Source organism: Microcaecilia unicolor, chromosome 4 (genome assembly GCF_901765095.1).
Source record: "Microcaecilia unicolor chromosome 4, aMicUni1.1, whole genome shotgun sequence".
Taxonomy (NCBI): domain Eukaryota; kingdom Metazoa; phylum Chordata; class Amphibia; order Gymnophiona; family Siphonopidae; genus Microcaecilia; species Microcaecilia unicolor.
In genome coordinates, this window is record NC_044034.1 from 67,330,834 (window position 1) to 67,348,222 (window position 17,389).

A 17,389-nucleotide genomic window follows, 5' to 3' on the forward strand; every position below is an offset into this window, starting at 1 on the left:
TCTGTGCCACCAAACATTGCGTTCTCTCATGTAAAAAACATAAGCAGCGCTCGCGCCATGACTGGCTCACTTTCTAGCAACACCATTTCAAACCCTCTCATCTCCCCTCTGCTTTTACCGCGCGCCGCCGACTTCTGCTGAACGAACTCGTGTCACGCCGGAATGGAAACAGTTGAAACCGCGAATTGGCTCTTTTCGCCCACGTGATCCCAGCTGCCGCTACTCTTTGGTTGAGGCTGGCTGCAGGAGGTAGGGTTGCCGCGCTGTTTCCCTGGTTACAGGCGAGGGGGTGCTGCTGCTGTTGTTAGAGCCAGAGGTTCTGGCTCTGGGAAGCCGAGTCGGTTACCGCTGGGGAAGAAGCGAGCGGCGAAGTCACCACATCATACATCACAGTATTTCGTCGGTGCCGGTTGGCCTGACTTCATTGTCGACGGTCGGGGGCGCAGGGAGGAACCTGTCGGCAGGTATAACCGCAGCGGAGCCTCTAGAAACCTCTCGTCCGCAGCGGTGTGAGCGAGCAGGGAGGAAGGGGGTGCGCCTTGCCACTAGGACAAGACACGATACCAGCAAGTGCTGCTGCTGGAAAGTGAAGTCTCTTGTTTTGCCGGCAGCAACAGATACTGGATGATGTTTTCTTACGTAATTCTTGCACTCCCCTAATCCACGTTGATTCCTGCAGAACAGCCGAAGTGTACGGTTTTCCCTAATGAGGGTATCTGTGGTGGTCCTGATCCTGTCCAGCTTTCCACAAGCATTGTAGTAAGTTATCCTTGTCTATATCGGGCGGGGTGATTGGCAGGGTACAATAGAAAGCTGTTTAATGTATTTGTTCGTATACATACGTAAACTGATGTCTTGGAAGTACTGGTGGCAAATACGCTAAAACTCCGCTGCATGTTCAGATGAATTGCCTCTGGCTATTCTATTAGTATTATAATGGGCAATATATAAACTCAGTTGGCGGTGGAGCAGGTTGTGCAATTGCTCCACCATTAATTTGATTCAATCTTATGGGTACTTTACCAAGTGCCTCGCAGAGGACCATATTGAGAGTCCTGAGCAACTTGTCCACGGCCGCCACCACTGCCAATGAGAGGATATGGTGGACTACTGGCCATTTTTGTGCCCTGTGGAGGGCACCACTTGCATAGGTAGTAGGGTGCTGCTGGCCCACCAACCTCTGGGTTTTTTTTTCCCCCACAATCAGTTCTATTACATTTCTGATAAACACTAGTTCTTCCCCTCCCTCTGCTTTACTTCATTATAATTCATTTGAGGGTATTTGTAACAGGGCAGCTTTCATACTGTGGGACTTTTATAGTTTTGATATACATTTGCTAAATAGGTCATACTGCTCTTCAGGTGATTTGAAATTTTCACTGCATTAACATTGCATTTATTTTATAAGCTCTTGTGCAATGTGTAAATTAAAGGATTATATTCTTGTTTTGTGACTAGCGCTGTTTTAATGATTAATAATATACTTACTGTTTTTGAAGCCCAGAAGTAGCAGTTGGACTGTGCAGGATTTATAAATAATGCCAACTTTGAGGCTGATTTTCTTAGTAATCAATAATTTCATCTTCATGTAGGCCCCCATAGATCACCCCTCCCCCAAACAATTCAAAAAGTATAATTGTATTGAAAGCAAAAAATTACAGAGAATGCTGACAGCAACTGAAATAGGAACATTTTATTATGACGCATTGGTTGTGTGACAAATTAACATGTGGAAGTAAAATTGGTATTTGTTGTATAATTTATACCTCATCTTGTGAAATACAAAAAAACAGTCTGTGTCAATGTAATATAAATGCATAAGAACATACGCACTGCATAGTTTATGCTTGAACTTGGAAACCTTTTTAATGATATCTATCTTCTGACATAGCGCTCAAATGTTTCTATTTAAAATTGAACAAATAGTGATATATACTACTTCTCCCAGAACTTGAAGGGAAGCCAGATGTAGCAAAGGGGAGATCTATGGTTTCTCTTGTCTCTAATACAATCTATAAACTGCTTTTGTATTTCTTTGCTTGAGGCTATATTTAATACGTTATTATGTCATAATCTTGCACTTAAGAGTGGTGACAACACAGGGAGGGACACCAGGACCACAGAAGTTCCACAAGATATTTGGAAGCCAAATGTGTGATCTATCTTGGCCATATGGAGGTTTTGATGATCCAACGCAGCCACGTTTCTGCAACATGTGCCTGTCTTGGGGGGTCGAGAACGCCAATTACATACAGCCAATAGAAAGAAAACCACGTCTTAATCAGCAACTATCCACTATCTTTTTAATAAAGATTTTTTGTCTACCTGGTCCTCACGTGTAAAACAGGTTAAAGTTAAGAAAATGTCTTAATGTTCCGAACACTTATGCCTCTAATAAAAATAGCTCAAGCCAATGAACAAATATTAGACAAAGGGCTTCCATATCGTGACCAAAAAAAAAAAAAACCCCAGAACAAAACAATAGTCTTTATTTGCTACAAATATACAAAGAGTATGTAATGTACAGAGATTAATGGATTGGCTCCAGTTGGCAGAATTAGAAATGCAGCTGGCATCCGTGTTATGCCAGTTTATACCAAAAGGGAACACATTTTCCTAGTGGCAGCTTATTAAGTGCATGCAACATCTACATTTTTTTTGGCAATAGTTTTTAAGCTGTTGGCAGGAAACAGTGTTACACAGGCTGGGGCCAAGGGTAGAAATCTTGCAGGGGGGGCCCCAAAGCCCACCAGCAGATTGTATTTCCATCTCCCTAATGCCAGTCATGGCTGTTAGCACATTTGAACAGTGCTTTGGTCACAGCTGTTGACTAAGTTACTCTGTATTACTTATTAATGTAGAGGCCCTTTTACAAAGCAGTGGTAGGGCTAACGCGCGGTAATTGGCAGTAATTCTGAAGTTGGCGCGCTCTGGTTCCTGCGGTAGAAAATAATTTTCTACCATGGGGGGGGGGCGTTCCCAGTGGTAATTGGCAGCACGGCCACATTGGCGGGCGCTGCATGATTACTGTGTAAGTAGCGCATGAGCCTTTACTGCCGGGTCAATGGCTGGCGGTAAGGGCTCAGGCTGTAAATAGGGGCATGCTACTCGGATGCCCATTTCCCGGCCCATTGAAAAATTCCATTTTTCCCAGCTGCGGTAAAAAATGGCCCAGTGCGTGTGCCACGAACATGCACCCACACTACTGCAGGCCACTTTTTACTGCTGCTTAGTAAGAGGAGGCCGTAGTTTGTTTTCTTAAACAGAAGTTTGTTTCCTCTTTTTACTCAGCTTGTTTCTTTATACCTTGTATTATCTTTTACTCGGCCATTTCAAAAGATAAGCAAGGATATTTCAGGCTGCTTAAGTCTCGTCTTCAGATATGCCTTTCTAAGGATCAGACTTACTCAATATCAGGTAAGAAATGTATTTGGAAAATGTGTTTTGAAAGGTAATATGATTAAAACTGAATTATAACATTTTAAGCTCAGATACAGTGTTTCGTTTTTTGCTTTCTTTGTATGATTATTAGGTGATAGCAAATAGTTTCAGAAATCTATACTACAGAAATAGACCTTTTTTTTTTTTAAGATAAAGCATTTATATCTACGTATGTGTGCACTTTATCTCTTAACTTTACTTTTGATCGTTCTGTACTTCTTTTTTAACAAAAAGGGGGAGGGCTTTGGATTTAAAATGTGTTATATAGATATGTGGCTATAGCAGAGTACATCTTCTGGGTTCTCTCCTCCCCCCCCAACAAAAAACAAACAAACCCACCACCACACCCAGCATATATATACTTTTGAACCTGTCGGTAAATGTTTGTTAGGTGATGGCCAGAACATCTGTTCTGAATTCTGCCTCCACAATGTCCCCAGTTCTTATTAAAGGAACAAAAATCAGGTCTGGGAATCACATCTAGGTCTTATTTACAGTATGTCACAGGCCCATTGGGCCTCCTTCAGTTATTGTACATTAATTAGAAAAGAGATGAATACCAAGGACTTCCTGTTCTTTTATCTTTTTTATATATGTTAACAGAGATTACATAGATATATATATATAGTTCTCTTGCTAGATTTTTTTTCAGGGTACATCAAGTTAATTAGTACGTGCTTATCTTCTGTTTAGACTTAATATCAGAATTAGTGATATCGTTAGTACTTAAGGGTTATTTTTTAAAAAAGTTTTCTTCAACAGAGGAGATAGTTTATGCACTACTTAAAAGTTAAATCATTGATATCACAGTCTTTGAGGCACATGATCACTTCTGTGATGTATTGTAAGGGGTATTTCAAGCAGAAACCTATTGAGATTATAAGATCAATGCTTGTATGATGCAAAGCCACAGGCAGCCCTGTGCAGGCCTGAAGAAAAGATCTGAATGCATTTTTCAGCCATTAATCTTGCCTGAATGCTGTGAAGTTAAGGATCCAGATGTTCACAGTTTTTCAATGGAAGCTCTGATAGGTATGAATAATTTGAATGAGATATAATCTTCAGGGCTGAAACCAGTCAATAGGAAATTTTCATTAGTTTGGCATCATATGTAATGCATACATTTTGTAACAGACAACTTGTATAGGCTTTCAGAAAGTCCTGTTTTTATTTTATTTCAAGTTACAAATATTCTGATTTTGATTGGGTGATTATAAATGTGGAACTCCTAATTTTGGAATTGTGGGATTTCTATCAGTTTTAGAATCTGTTGCTGATAGGATCCTTAGCTCAGTAATGATTAACGTGTTTGGATTTTACATTGGGGCAGCACAAATACATTTTAGGTACATTATTAAAATCTTTCTCAAGTCTGCTTCAAATCTATACTTCAGGTAAGGTCCACACTACAGCAGGAGCACACTCTGGAATGCACTCCCTGAAAGGCTCCGCTTAACACAAGACTATCTCTACTTCTGGAAGCAAGTGAAAGCTTGGCTCTTCAACCAGGCCCTTAATGAAAGAAGTAACTAACTTGTTAGTCTCACTTATGTACCCAATGAGTGACACAGGCTGCACATACTGCAGCAGGACATGTTTATCCACTCCTACTCTAGCTGAGATAATATTTAACCGTCTCTCTGACCTCATGTGCAACTTTCTTTAAATTAGTAACCTTATTTTCTAATTCTTCTTCCATCTTTGCTTATACCCTACACTGTCAATTAAAATGTTCTATTATGTATTGTTGACATTGTAAGTAGTATACTATGCCATACTTTGTATTATTTGAATATTTTTCTGCTGTGATATTGTTCCTCATGTTTGATTTATTCTTACTGTATACCGCCTTAAGTGAATTCCTTCAAAAAGGCATAAATATATAAGAAGAAAATATTGTGGAAATTGGTCAGATATTATACAGTGTATCTTGTCATGAGCCCCTTATAGCCAAGGGTCCACTCCATCTAATCTCCTCTCCCACTGGAGATTACGTTTGGGATTTGGTCACCTCAGACAGTCGCAGTCATAATGCAAGTTCTCCAGTTCACCACATAAAGATGCACTTGCAATACTTTCTCTCTCTAGTTCAGATCAGTGAGAGAGCTCCTGAAGCAATTTCTGCAGAGGCCTCAGTTAACCTTGGACTTCTGCCCTTCAATTAAGCCTCCAAACTCACTTAGGATGTTCACAGAAGCATTACAAAAGTTTTACTTCCATAAAAGATCCCAGAAACTGCTTGTAACCGTAGCTACTCATACCTTACTTGGATAAAGGGGTCCTCCTTCCACGCAGGGTGACTGTTCCTCAGTTATCAGCCATCCTGACTTGCTACTTTTGACATTTCACATAAAAAGAGGTTGCAGTCTCAGTATACTTATGCAACACCCTCAGGGCACCTTTTCTGGGGGACACAACATTGTACTAGCAGGCGTCACAAAAATATGCAAATTAGCCACTTCTTAGGCAAATTATACTTCTCTTAATATTCCTTATTCATTCAAGCAGATAATTCTTTCATCAAACAGTTCATCAAACAATCTTCAACTGAGTCCACTTTATGGAGGATCTGGGTCTCAGTTTAGAACAGCTACCACCCCTTGGACAGGACTTCCAAGATGGTATTTTTGAATAACATCCATGCCTTATTTAGTATCCTAACCTTTGCAACCGATCCTTTTAGTTTTTTTAACCATTTTCCTCATTTTATTATATTCACCTTTCAAAAATTAAATGCAGGTACAGTAGATTTCCTTTGCGGGTTCATCCTAGATAGTAGCTCAAACTTGATCATGTTATGATCACTGATTCCTAGGGGAGCCAACACTGCCACCTCTCGCACTGTGCCCTGCACGCCACCAATGACCAGATCCAAAATGGCTCCCCCTCTCATCTGTTCCTGGACCAGCTGCTCCAAGAAGCAGTCGTTTATTACATCTAGAAATTTTAACTCCCTGGCACTCCCTGATGTAACATTTATCAAGTCAATATCAGGGTAATTGAAATCACCCATTATTATAGCATTACTAGGATAGTAGGAGCTCAGGAATGGGGTGGATTGAGTGGAAGGGGAGAGTAGCGATTGGGGTGGGAGAGTGGGGACTTGTAAGAGACTGCCTAGGAGAGTGACTCCCCAGTTTCTGTTTTGTTCTCAGCTGACAACCATGGTGGAGTCACGGGCCCCCAGTCACGAACAGCCTAAAGCCATGTTTTTTATTATTATTATAGATACCGCCTGCAAGCCCAAAAGCTATCAAAGCTGTAAATTCAGGTACAGTAGGTATTTTAGTATTTCTCCTCTTCTCCTTGTCTCTGTAGGGCAGCTACATTCTCCTTCTCAAAGCCTTTGGGGTGGTGCATTATGTAGGCACATGCCTTTTGTTGCTCAGGCCCTCCCTACGTTAACTGAGACCCAACGTGCTTGTTTAGAGGGCCCTGACACTCCAAAGGAGGTTCACACAGTTCTTAAGAATTTGCCCACTGATAAGGCTCCAGCCCTGGGAGGTCTCTCCAGTGAATTTTGAAGCTCTTTACAGGTGATATGGCTTCCTTGTTGATGGAAGTTCTTAATGGAGTGCATTGTGGGGATGCCTTGCTTCTTTCCATGATGGAAGCTTGTATAGCGGTTTTACCTAATCTTGGAAAGGACAAGGCAGAGTATGCGTCTTATTGCTCTATATCCTTGCTTAATTCTGATGTGAAGATCTTGGTCAGAGTGCTGGTGAACTGTTTGTCAGGGGTCCTTTCCTTTCTCATTCACCCTGATCAAGTGCGTTTAGACAGGCGATTGACAATGTACAGAGGTTGATCAATTTGCTTTACTAGCTTTGCTTTACTATTTATTTATTTTTATTTATTTATTTATTACATTTGTACCCCACATTTTCCCACCTATTTGCAGGCTCAATGTGGCTTACATAGTACCATGAGGCGTTAGTTGCCTTCGATGGAAAACATATACAACGTGATGTTATTATCAAAGAGGTTCATGTGTTACAAATACATTAGGAGAGTCATTGAAAAGAAGAGTTATATAGTGTTCATTACGGGATTTGGTTTCGTTGTGTTGCTGGATTCAGGCACTTAAGTTGGGTCATTGGGTAAGCCTTTTGAAATAAAATGGTCTTTAGTGATTTCCGGAAGTTAAGGTGGTCATGGATTGTTTTCACAGGCTTTGGGAGGCCATTCCATAGTTGTGCACTTATGTAGGAGAAGCCGGATGTGTAAGTTGTTTTGCATTTGCAATTTGGGTAGTGTAGGTTTAGGTATGATCTAGCAGAACTGACTCTGTTTCTTGTTGGTAGATCTATGAGGTCTATCATGTATCCTGGAACTACACCATATATGATTTTGTGGACCAGAGTGCAAATTTTGAAGATGATCCGTTCTTTGATTGGGAGCCAATGCAGTTTTTCTCGGAGAGGTTTAGCACTGTCAAAGCGTGTTTTGCCGAATATCAATCTGGCTGCTGTATTTTGGGCGGTCTGGATTTTTTTTGTTAGTTGTTCCATGTATCCCACGTAGTTTCCGTTGTAGTAATCTGCATGACTTAGGACCATTGATTGTATTAAGTAACGAAAGGTTTCTCTTGAGAAGAAGGGTCTTAGTCATTTGAGCTTCCACATTGCTTGGAACATTTTCTTTATTACTATGCTCAGCGGGAGAATATACCTTTGTGCCTTGTCAACCTTGATGCTGAGAAGGCCTTTGACAGAGTCCATTGGCCTTTTATGGATAACATTATGGAACGCTTTGGGTTGAGTTAATTTTTCTGGGGCTGGTATTCTTTTCCAGGGGCTTATGTTCATGTCAGTGGAGGTAATTTGGCTTTATTATTATTATTTATTACATTTGTACCCCGCTCTTTCCCACATACAGCAGGTCCAGTGCGGCTTACATAGTAAAAGAAAGCATCTTACATGGTAAAGAATACAGTAAAAGCAAGGAAATGTAGGAACAGTATTATAAATTGTGATGATCATAACTACTTACATTATGAAAGGCATTACAAAGGACATGTGAAAAGAACGTAATGAACTAGAATAGGGAAGGTAGACAAGGATATGATAGGTGAAAGGGAAGGAGAATGGGAGGGAAATGGTAAAGGATAGAGGGAAGAAGATGAGGGATTGAGTATAATATTATTTTCCCTTACCCAGGGTACTTGTCGAAGGTGCCCCCTTTCTCCCATGCTTTTTGCCATGGTCATGGAACCAGTTGCTAGTGTGGTCTGTTCTAGCACTGATATTGTTGGGGATCATATTGGGGGCCGAGAATATAAATGATCACTTTTTGTGGACGATGTTCGGTTTTCTTTGACCAGGCCTTTGATTTCTTTTCCTAATTTGTGAAGGTAATCTCAGAATACTTAGCGGTATTGAGTTTCAAAGTTAACTTGCACAAAACCGAGGCTATGGAAGTAAGGGTACTGTAGGTGACTCTCGATGCCTTACAGTGATCTTTTTCCTTTTGTTGGGTCTCCAAGGGGATTAAGAATTTGGGAGTCACTTTGAATACTTGTTTTCTGTTAATTATCCTGTTTTGGTCCAGGAAATTTATCGGGATCTCGAGTGTTGGGATTTGTTGGATTTATCTTGGTTTGTCTGGTATGCCTCGTTTGATGTATCTCTTTCAGGTTTTACCCCTACACTTGTCTCGGAGGTTTCTATTGGGTCTTCAGGATCGGTTGATCTGGTTTATTTGGCATAATAAAAGACCTCGTCTTCCCCACTTTTTTTTTAAATCGGGATTAATGGCAGGGGGGGGGGGGGGGGGTTCTTTTCAGTACCTTATGTCTTTTGGTATTATAAGGTTGCCCAAGCGAGGACAGCCTTTGAATGGTTCCAGGCTCAGCCTCATAAGCTTTAGGTTCATTTGGAGCAGTTTTTTGTGGGGTCTCGTCCCCTGTGTCACCTGTTGTGGTTTCCCCGTAAGTTTTGCACTCTACCTGCAGACCTTTGTCCTTCAATTCTCACCACTTTTTACTAATGGGATGTCCTTTTTTTCTAAGCCTAATCAGGTTTTTCCACACCTTACACTTATAGTTTTTAATCCCCGCTTTCCTTGGGGTCTCTTCCCTAATGTGTTTCCTCGCTGAACCTTGTTGGGCTTGGCTACTTGGGGGTCAGCCTTTTGAGGAAGTCTTTGATCTCTTTCCTCACCTTGGTGTGGGATTATCATCTTCCTGTTACTGATCAATGTGCTTGCTGGCCCCGCAGTTTAAATCTCAGGTATTGTGAGAAGACTCCTTTTTGGAGGACCTTTGTGAGGACTCTAGAGGTACAAAGGGCTCGATTTCCTGTCTGAATAAATATCAGTGGAACAGTTCCGTCCTTACCTATTGTATCGATTTTAATTGGAGTCTTGAATTGGGGTTGAATATTGAGGATGGTGGCTGGAAAATCATGGAAAAGGCTTTATCGAAGGTCTCTTTCTCTGCTCCTTTCAAGGAAAATGCAGTTAAAGTGATGTATAGATAGTGCCGTACTCCTGATCGACTGCATCATATGTTTCCTGGTGTGTCTTCTTTGCATTTGTGGGGCTGTGGGGAACATGGCACCATGGAACACCTCTGGTGGACTTGTGTCAAGGCTAAGGCCTATTGGAGAGCTATTCAATACCAGTTACAGGGCTGGTTGGCACTCCTGATTCTGTGGGATCCCACTGTGTGTTGCTCTTCCCCTGGAAGCCACCTGGTCTTACTAGATCACAAGCTCTGCTGGTATGTCATACTATGAGCACAGCTCGAGTGGCCCTGGACACCCATTGGAATTAACCCAAGGTGACCTCATTAGTGCAATGTGTGACTAAGCGCTGTTACATTTGTGACATGGATCATTTGGTGGCTGTGCAAAAGCATACTCTTACTAAGTGGGAATCTATTTGAGGGCCTTTTCTGCAACACTGTTCTTTTGGGTAGGTGTTGAAGGGGTCTGTGGTGGGGAGAGTTGAGGGGTGGTATTGTGCGGGGGACTGGTCTGGTGCTCCTATCCTGGACTAGATTTTGGCTTCATGTGGTGAGGGGGGGGGGAATGTTAGTATGTTAGTATTCTTTTTTTCTATAACCATCAAAAAATGGTTAGAAGTGTTTTGTATGATGTTTCTCTTAGCTATTCCAAGACCAGGACTTGTGAATTTCTGTATAATTTTGTTGTTATGGTGTTCATTGTGTTTTGGAATGTCAATAAAAGACTTCTCAAAATTAAAAAAAAAAACCCCTGCTTAAGCGGTATTCTATATGCTGCAGGGGCGTAGCCAGACCTGCTATATTGGGTGGGCCCAAAGTTAACCTGGGTGGGCCCTTCCCACTTCCACTCTCGTAAAAGCATACATTCTTTTTTAACCTTTCCCTCCATCCCTCCATCCTTCTCTTTCCCCTCTCTTTCCTTCCATCTCCTCTGCCCCTACTCACGTCTTCATCTTTCTTCCTCTCCTCTGCCCCAGACCAGCATCTACTCCCCCACTTCACCTGCATCTTCCCATCTCTGTCTGGACCCCCTGCCCCCTGGCCTACCTCAGGGCCATCACTGGTGGCAATTCCTATAGGCAACCTGCACTGGTCCTGCAGGCTTCCCTCTACCGCATCCCTGCCAGTGAAGAAATAGGAAGACATCATCAACGGTGGGTTACAATAGAGGAAAGCCTGCAAGGCTGCCGCATATTGCCTATAGGAATTGCTACCAGCAGTGGCTCTGAGGAAGACCGGGGAGTGGAGGGGAGGAGGTTCAGAGACAGACGGGCAGATGCTGGCCTGTGGGCAGGGGGAAGGAGAGAGGGGAGTGAGGCACCGCCACTAGACTGGATGGGCCTGAGGCAAGAATGGGTGGGCCTGTGACCACCCAAGCCCATCTGTAGATACGCCACTGATATGCTGTATCTAAAGTTCGATGGGATTTATAGAATAAATGCTTAAGTGGAGAGGTCATGCATAAATTTAGGCACCGCCATTTGCGCCAACGAAAATGTGCAAATACCTTTGCTTAAATTTATGTGTAGAGCGCACATTCTGTAATTATGCACGTAAGTCAAAACCACACCCCCAACGTGCTCATGACCCTTCCATTCCTGTGGCTCCTTTTTTGGACCACTCGTAAATTTTAGGCATGGATCCCACGCCTAACATTACATACGTTAGTCCCAATTAAATCTAATTACTGCCAATAATTGTTAAAAAGCCAATTATTAGCACTCATTGGCTCATTGTATTAAATTGCGCATGCAAATTGGGAATGTATCTAAATTTGCATGTACAATTTTTGGCCACTTTTATAGAATTGGGGGGTTAAGGGAGAAATTTAAAAAAATGGGGTTTAAGGAGATTTACTCCTTTTAATGAGAGCCTTAGCAGAAACAAGCACTTTTTAAAATTCTATGCATACCTTTGAGCTGGTGCAGCACCAGAATGAAAATTTTGGGGGCCCATTTCCAACTGGCAGCAGTCAGAAAATTTTAAGTTGTTGACCATGGCAGGTTGAATTTGACCCATTACTCAGTACTGGGCCTAATCCATGCACCAGCACAGATTATGAAAAAATCCTTGTTAAATATGGCCACGTCATATTGTGCTGTTCTTGAAGTTTGAGATCATCTAATATGATGTCTTCCAAATTGTTAACAAAGAATGCTAAATGTCTAATCAGATCTTCATCTCTTAATTAAATACGTAAGCCTAATGAATTATTTTCATTCTGAAATGAAAAATTACCTTAAAATGATTATTTGCAATGGGTTCTCTTTCTGATGCACTCCTGTGAAAGGAAGAGAAATGACATTTATATATTTACGATGGATAACAAATGCTAATCTTAAGTTCTTGTTTTGCATCTAAGATTTAAATTATTTATTTCTGTGTTTGCTCTTTATTTAGCTCATCACGATAAGAACATTTAACCGGAAGAAATGGGCTGGGAAGGATTCAGAAAGAAAGTTCAACTAGTGAAGATGTTAATGCTTCTATTCTCATATTTGGTAAGCAGAGTAAAGATAGCTCAGTTTTCAATAATTCAAGTGTAATGAAAAGCATTTAAAGAAGGAATAATACATATTTCTTTGAAGACAAAATAAATAACTGACTCACACTGACAAGAGACATCATTGAGGTTATATATTCTGAACTTTCCAGGAAAAACTCCAAGGTCCTTCTGTGCATGTTCAGCAATCCCCACTACTAAATAGCATTTCATTGCTTAGAGCAAGGGATTCATTTTCTCTTTCAGCTGACTGCATGGTTTATTGCATTGTTTATGATTGATTCTTTTCAGGCAAAAGTGAGCCTTCGTATCATTTGTTCTTCCTCAGTCCAACTGCTAAAAGTATAGGTGGGCTCCACAAGTCACCTATTTTTAGTCATATTTGGGAAGGACGGTCCTGGGGGTATATTCTGGTTGGGATTAAAAACTAATTTGGTCACTATTAAGCCTTCGGCAGTCAGCGTTTTTTTAAGTCACTTATAGTTAATTGTGAGCTGACTTTGAGCCTGGATATTCATAAGCAAAACCTGGATCCACGATCAAAAGGACCCCATAATCCTTGACCTTTGCTCCCCAGGGTACAAAATCACTCACTGGACCAGAAAGGAAAAAAGAGGCGGAGGGATAGCACTAATCTACTGATTCCACTTTACCACCAATACCACGGCCGAGTCCATAACAACCCGACTTGAAATTGCCTCAATTAGAATCCACAACAAATCCCTGCTTGACCACCTGAACTGTGTCTTGTTTTACAGACCACCAGGTAAATGGATCGAAAACCAGTCAAACTTCATGGACTTCATCTCAAACACTTGTGTAACGAACTCTAATATATTAGTTTTAGGACGCATCAACCTTCACCTAGAAGACCCAAACTCTATAAGCGCACACTCATGGGATCTTAAATGGCCACTCCTAATAATAATCACCAACGGAGCAATAGGCAGTCGAATCTTTCATATATCAACACACATATAATTTTAGACTCCTAAATAGATATTGATTGCGTCAAATATGAATTCTATTTAGATTATAGAGGAAAAGCCTCAATCCTGGCGTGTGCTCCTTGTGTTGTAAAACAACGTTAGGGAGCACCACCCGATCATCACTGGCTCAAAAACCTCTATTAAGTAACCCACTTCTATTTTCTTATTTCAATCAAATTAAACTTCATGGGTACTTAGCTTGCTGCTAGAAAACTTCTGGGCAGTCTCACAAACGGAATACAGCCATATAAACCCCGTCCACGGCCCGACTCGGCCCAAGTTTCGCCTTCTTCCTCAGGGTCCGTGGGTCAGTCGAGCATGGATGAAAATAAAAGACGATCACATACTCAACGCTGAGAAGCAAATACAAAGGAAATATAAATACCCAATAAGACAAACCAAAATGTCATACTGTAAAACCAAAACAGGACCAAATCACAGACACGAAGAAACTATACCAACTTGTACATAAACTACTGGACACTACTTTGGTCACCACAACCAAATCAGACATCCCATCGGCAGAGGAACTTGCCAATTACTTCAACGAAAAAATTGTAAAACTACGAAACAATCTTCCTCAGAACACCACCGATATTGATAACTTCATCAATGGCCTGGACCCAACCTCAGGAGAATACCCAGTGGATCGAACCTGGTCAAAATTCGCTCTACTCACCACTGAAACAATTGCCCAGGCGATTAACAAAGCCTCCAACACTCACTGCAAATTAGACACCTGTCCCAGCTACCTACTAAAATCCGCCCCCGATCGCTTCACAACAGATCTCACTTCCCACTTAAACTTCATGCTCCAACAAAACGTACACAGAAGGGCGACGAAAATGATAAAGGGGATGATACGACTTCCCTATGAGGAAAGGCTAAAGTGGCTAGAGCTCTTCAGCTTGGAGAAAAGATGGCTGAGGGGAGATATGATAGAGGTTTTTATAATAATGAGTGGAGTGGAACAGGTAGACGTGAATTGCTTGTTTACTCTTTCCAAGAATACTAGAACTAGGGGACACACAATGAAGCTAGAAGGTAGTAAATTTAAAACGACTCGAGAAAATGTTTCTTCACTCAATGTGTAGTTAAACTCTGGAATTTGTTGCCAGAGAATGTAGTAAAAGCAGTTAGCTTAGTGGGGTTTAAAAAAGGTTTGGATGGCTTCCTAAAGGAAAGGTCCATAGACCATTATTAAAATGGACTTGGGGAAAATCCACTTCTTATTTCTAGAATAAGCAGCATAAAATGTATTGTATTGTTTTGTGATCTTGTCAGGTACTTTTGACCTGGATTGACAACTGTTGGAAACAGGATGCTGGGCAAGATGGACTTTCTGTCTGTCCCAGTATGGCAATATTTATGTAAGTTCTTGACGAAATGTGCAGCAATCCTGCCAAATGTCTTTCCAATTAAAAATATTCAGATTAGTTCCAACTAAAGAGATCAAGATTGTCCCGATTGAAGTTTTTTAAAACCACAACACTCACAAGCAGTAGCGAAGTAGTCCACTGAAAAAAATGTTTTCACCTTCGTTAGTTGATTTATATGATTTGATTTAGGAGACCTAGGATAGGTGAGAAGGGATGGACGTTTTGAGTCTCTAATATGCTGAATTGTAATAGACATGTTGGGGAAACATCTCTGCAGGAGAAAGCTAATAGGGCTTCTATGTTTGTATATTTCTTTTTTTTTTTTTTAACATATTTTATTAAAGATTTTATGTAAATTTTACACCAATATGGAGACATCACTGCTCATACAGTCACACAAGGAATATCTTACTACTGAAAAACATCATGTATCCTATCTTACCAACATTATATAATTCCTTCTTCACATTTGTCTCATCCTTCCCTCCCCTCCCTCCTCTTTGTATATTTCTTAAGTGTATTTTTTTTACGAATATGGATATACTGTTTCATGGCTCTGAAAACAATATGTTTCCAGATGTTTTTCCTATTAATCATTCTATTCATAAAGATTTTCTTATGTTAATCTGACAGCTTCCTCAGGAATGACTTTTTAAAAAAATGTTCTTGTACATGTTAAGTATCCAGGGAAAGCGTTTGTATTCTTTGAGCCAAATCAATGAAGATTTTTCTGAATGATCAGTCAGCTAAAGTTGAGGTGATTGGCAATAAATACCTTAGCTCTCCTTTTTGTTACCAGCAGACTGATAGTTGGGGAAATCATGATATGTGGCACTATTAAATTGGTTTGCTCTTCTCTGCCACTAGTTGGGAATTTTGGAGAAATTCTTTGCTAATTATTTCCCCTTGTAAAAATTGTTTTCCTGAATTATTCTCTTTCTTATGCATTTTTGTTTCATTCTAATCTTTTGAAACGTCAGTAAATCTTAAATTGGAAAAAGGGGCAGGCACAAAAGTCTGAAGATACTTTTACTGCAACAGTTTTTAAAGGGAAAATCTGTGTGTATTTCCCCTTTCAAATTTGGTAAGCTTGAAAATTGACCTTTTTATAATTTAGACAGGATTTTTGAAGCAAAAGAATGCCAAACTCCAGCAGATTAGTGTGCCATGATCTTGACTCCTTCCTCCTGATTTTTCATTTTCTGGCAGATGCCAGCAACTGCAAATGCCTAAACTGTGGACAAGAAGTGCCCCAAAACAATAAAAAACGATCTGCTACAAGTAACCATGTAAGAATTATGAGGTGGCCTTGTTATAAGACCAGTGTTCCAGTCCAGTATCCAGTACCCCTTACTACCACATTTTGTAACAATCTACACAGCCACCAAAATTACTGAATCGTCTGTGCTCATTGATATTTTTGGGTTTTATCAGTGGTGGCTCTGTGCAGGATACTCCAGTGCTTTCTTGGGAAAGCAATGCAGCTTTCCCATTGCTATAAGATTTGTTTTTTATGCACTTCTCAATGCAGGTTGTCCCTGTCTTTAAAACTCAATGTAGTCATTCCAATGCAGTTTAGAGTTGTAACCACTGCACCATGCGGTTATTTTAGTGCTGTTAAGATTGTAATTTATTAGTGACAGCAACATATAGCCATACTCATCCCAGGAAATAATAGTAGCCATAGGGGGGAAAAATCCCACAAAGGGTTTTTTATTCATGTGACTGAATGTGGATGTGAATAATGAGTACTGGATGAATTAGTGAATTTCTGCATTTAAATTTTCTTTCTTTTTTTTTTTTTTTTTTTAGTTAGGTGGTGTCAATTCAGAGACTGAGGATTGTAGAGAACATGAATTTATGGATCATACTGGGAACTGTATCCAGTGCAGACAGTGTGGACCAGGAACAGAGTTGTCAAAGGTATGGCCGTCAGCACTAAAAGCCTATGGGTCCTGCTTAGTAAGCTGTACTAGAGGCTAAAAATGCTAGCGCACCTTAGTAAATAGGGCCCTATGTTTTGTTTCATTTTTTATTCTGCAGCATAATGATCAGTGATTTATAAAATAGAATTTTTCCTATTTTGATTTTCACATATTCTCTTCTTTCTTCTTTTATTAGTTATCTGCATATAATAGGAAAAAGTCTAGTGAAGGCTATTAGCTGAATTCTAGAAGTGTTTGTTGACATTTTCTCCTCCCATCACAGCAACATGCTCCCTTTTTAAAAGAATGGTGTGCATTGGGCATATGTTAAGATAGGACAAGATTGTTGGAACTAGGTGTTCCTGGAAATCTCCATGTATACTATGGAGGTCATTTTATAAATATCTAGATGTGTAAATGACAACATTAACACATCTAGATCACATACATGGACAGATAGTGATTTTAGATAGATGCTATCTGAACATGTACACTGCCTTGAGATGCAGAGGTTTAAAGGAAATATGGCAGAGGTATAGGTTTGGTGTGCCTCAAAATTAGATGAATACTTACTGTTTTACAAGGGGAAGCCACATCTAAATTAAAAAGTATCCATGTTGGCTTTTGCCCGTACCCTGATGAATTTGCAAGTACTGATTCCCAGTTTAGACCTGTGGTCTAAATCA

The 17,389-nt window shown here is 40.5% G+C and overlaps 1 protein-coding gene across 1 annotated transcript in view; it reads left to right on the forward strand.

Annotated features, from left to right (window-relative positions):
• Positions 1-234: 234 nt before the first annotated feature.
• The window catches only part of TNFRSF19 (TNF receptor superfamily member 19), a 98,748-nt gene continuing 81,593 nt past the window's right edge, over positions 235-17,389 (forward strand). Inside the window, exons 1-3 of the mRNA XM_030200311.1 lie at positions 235-759; positions 12,308-12,408; positions 16,591-16,701. Coding sequence (XP_030056171.1) covers positions 12,340-12,408; positions 16,591-16,701 — 180 coding nt within the window. The 5' untranslated portion in view covers positions 235-759; positions 12,308-12,339. The remainder of the gene's footprint in view (positions 760-12,307; positions 12,409-16,590; positions 16,702-17,389) is intronic.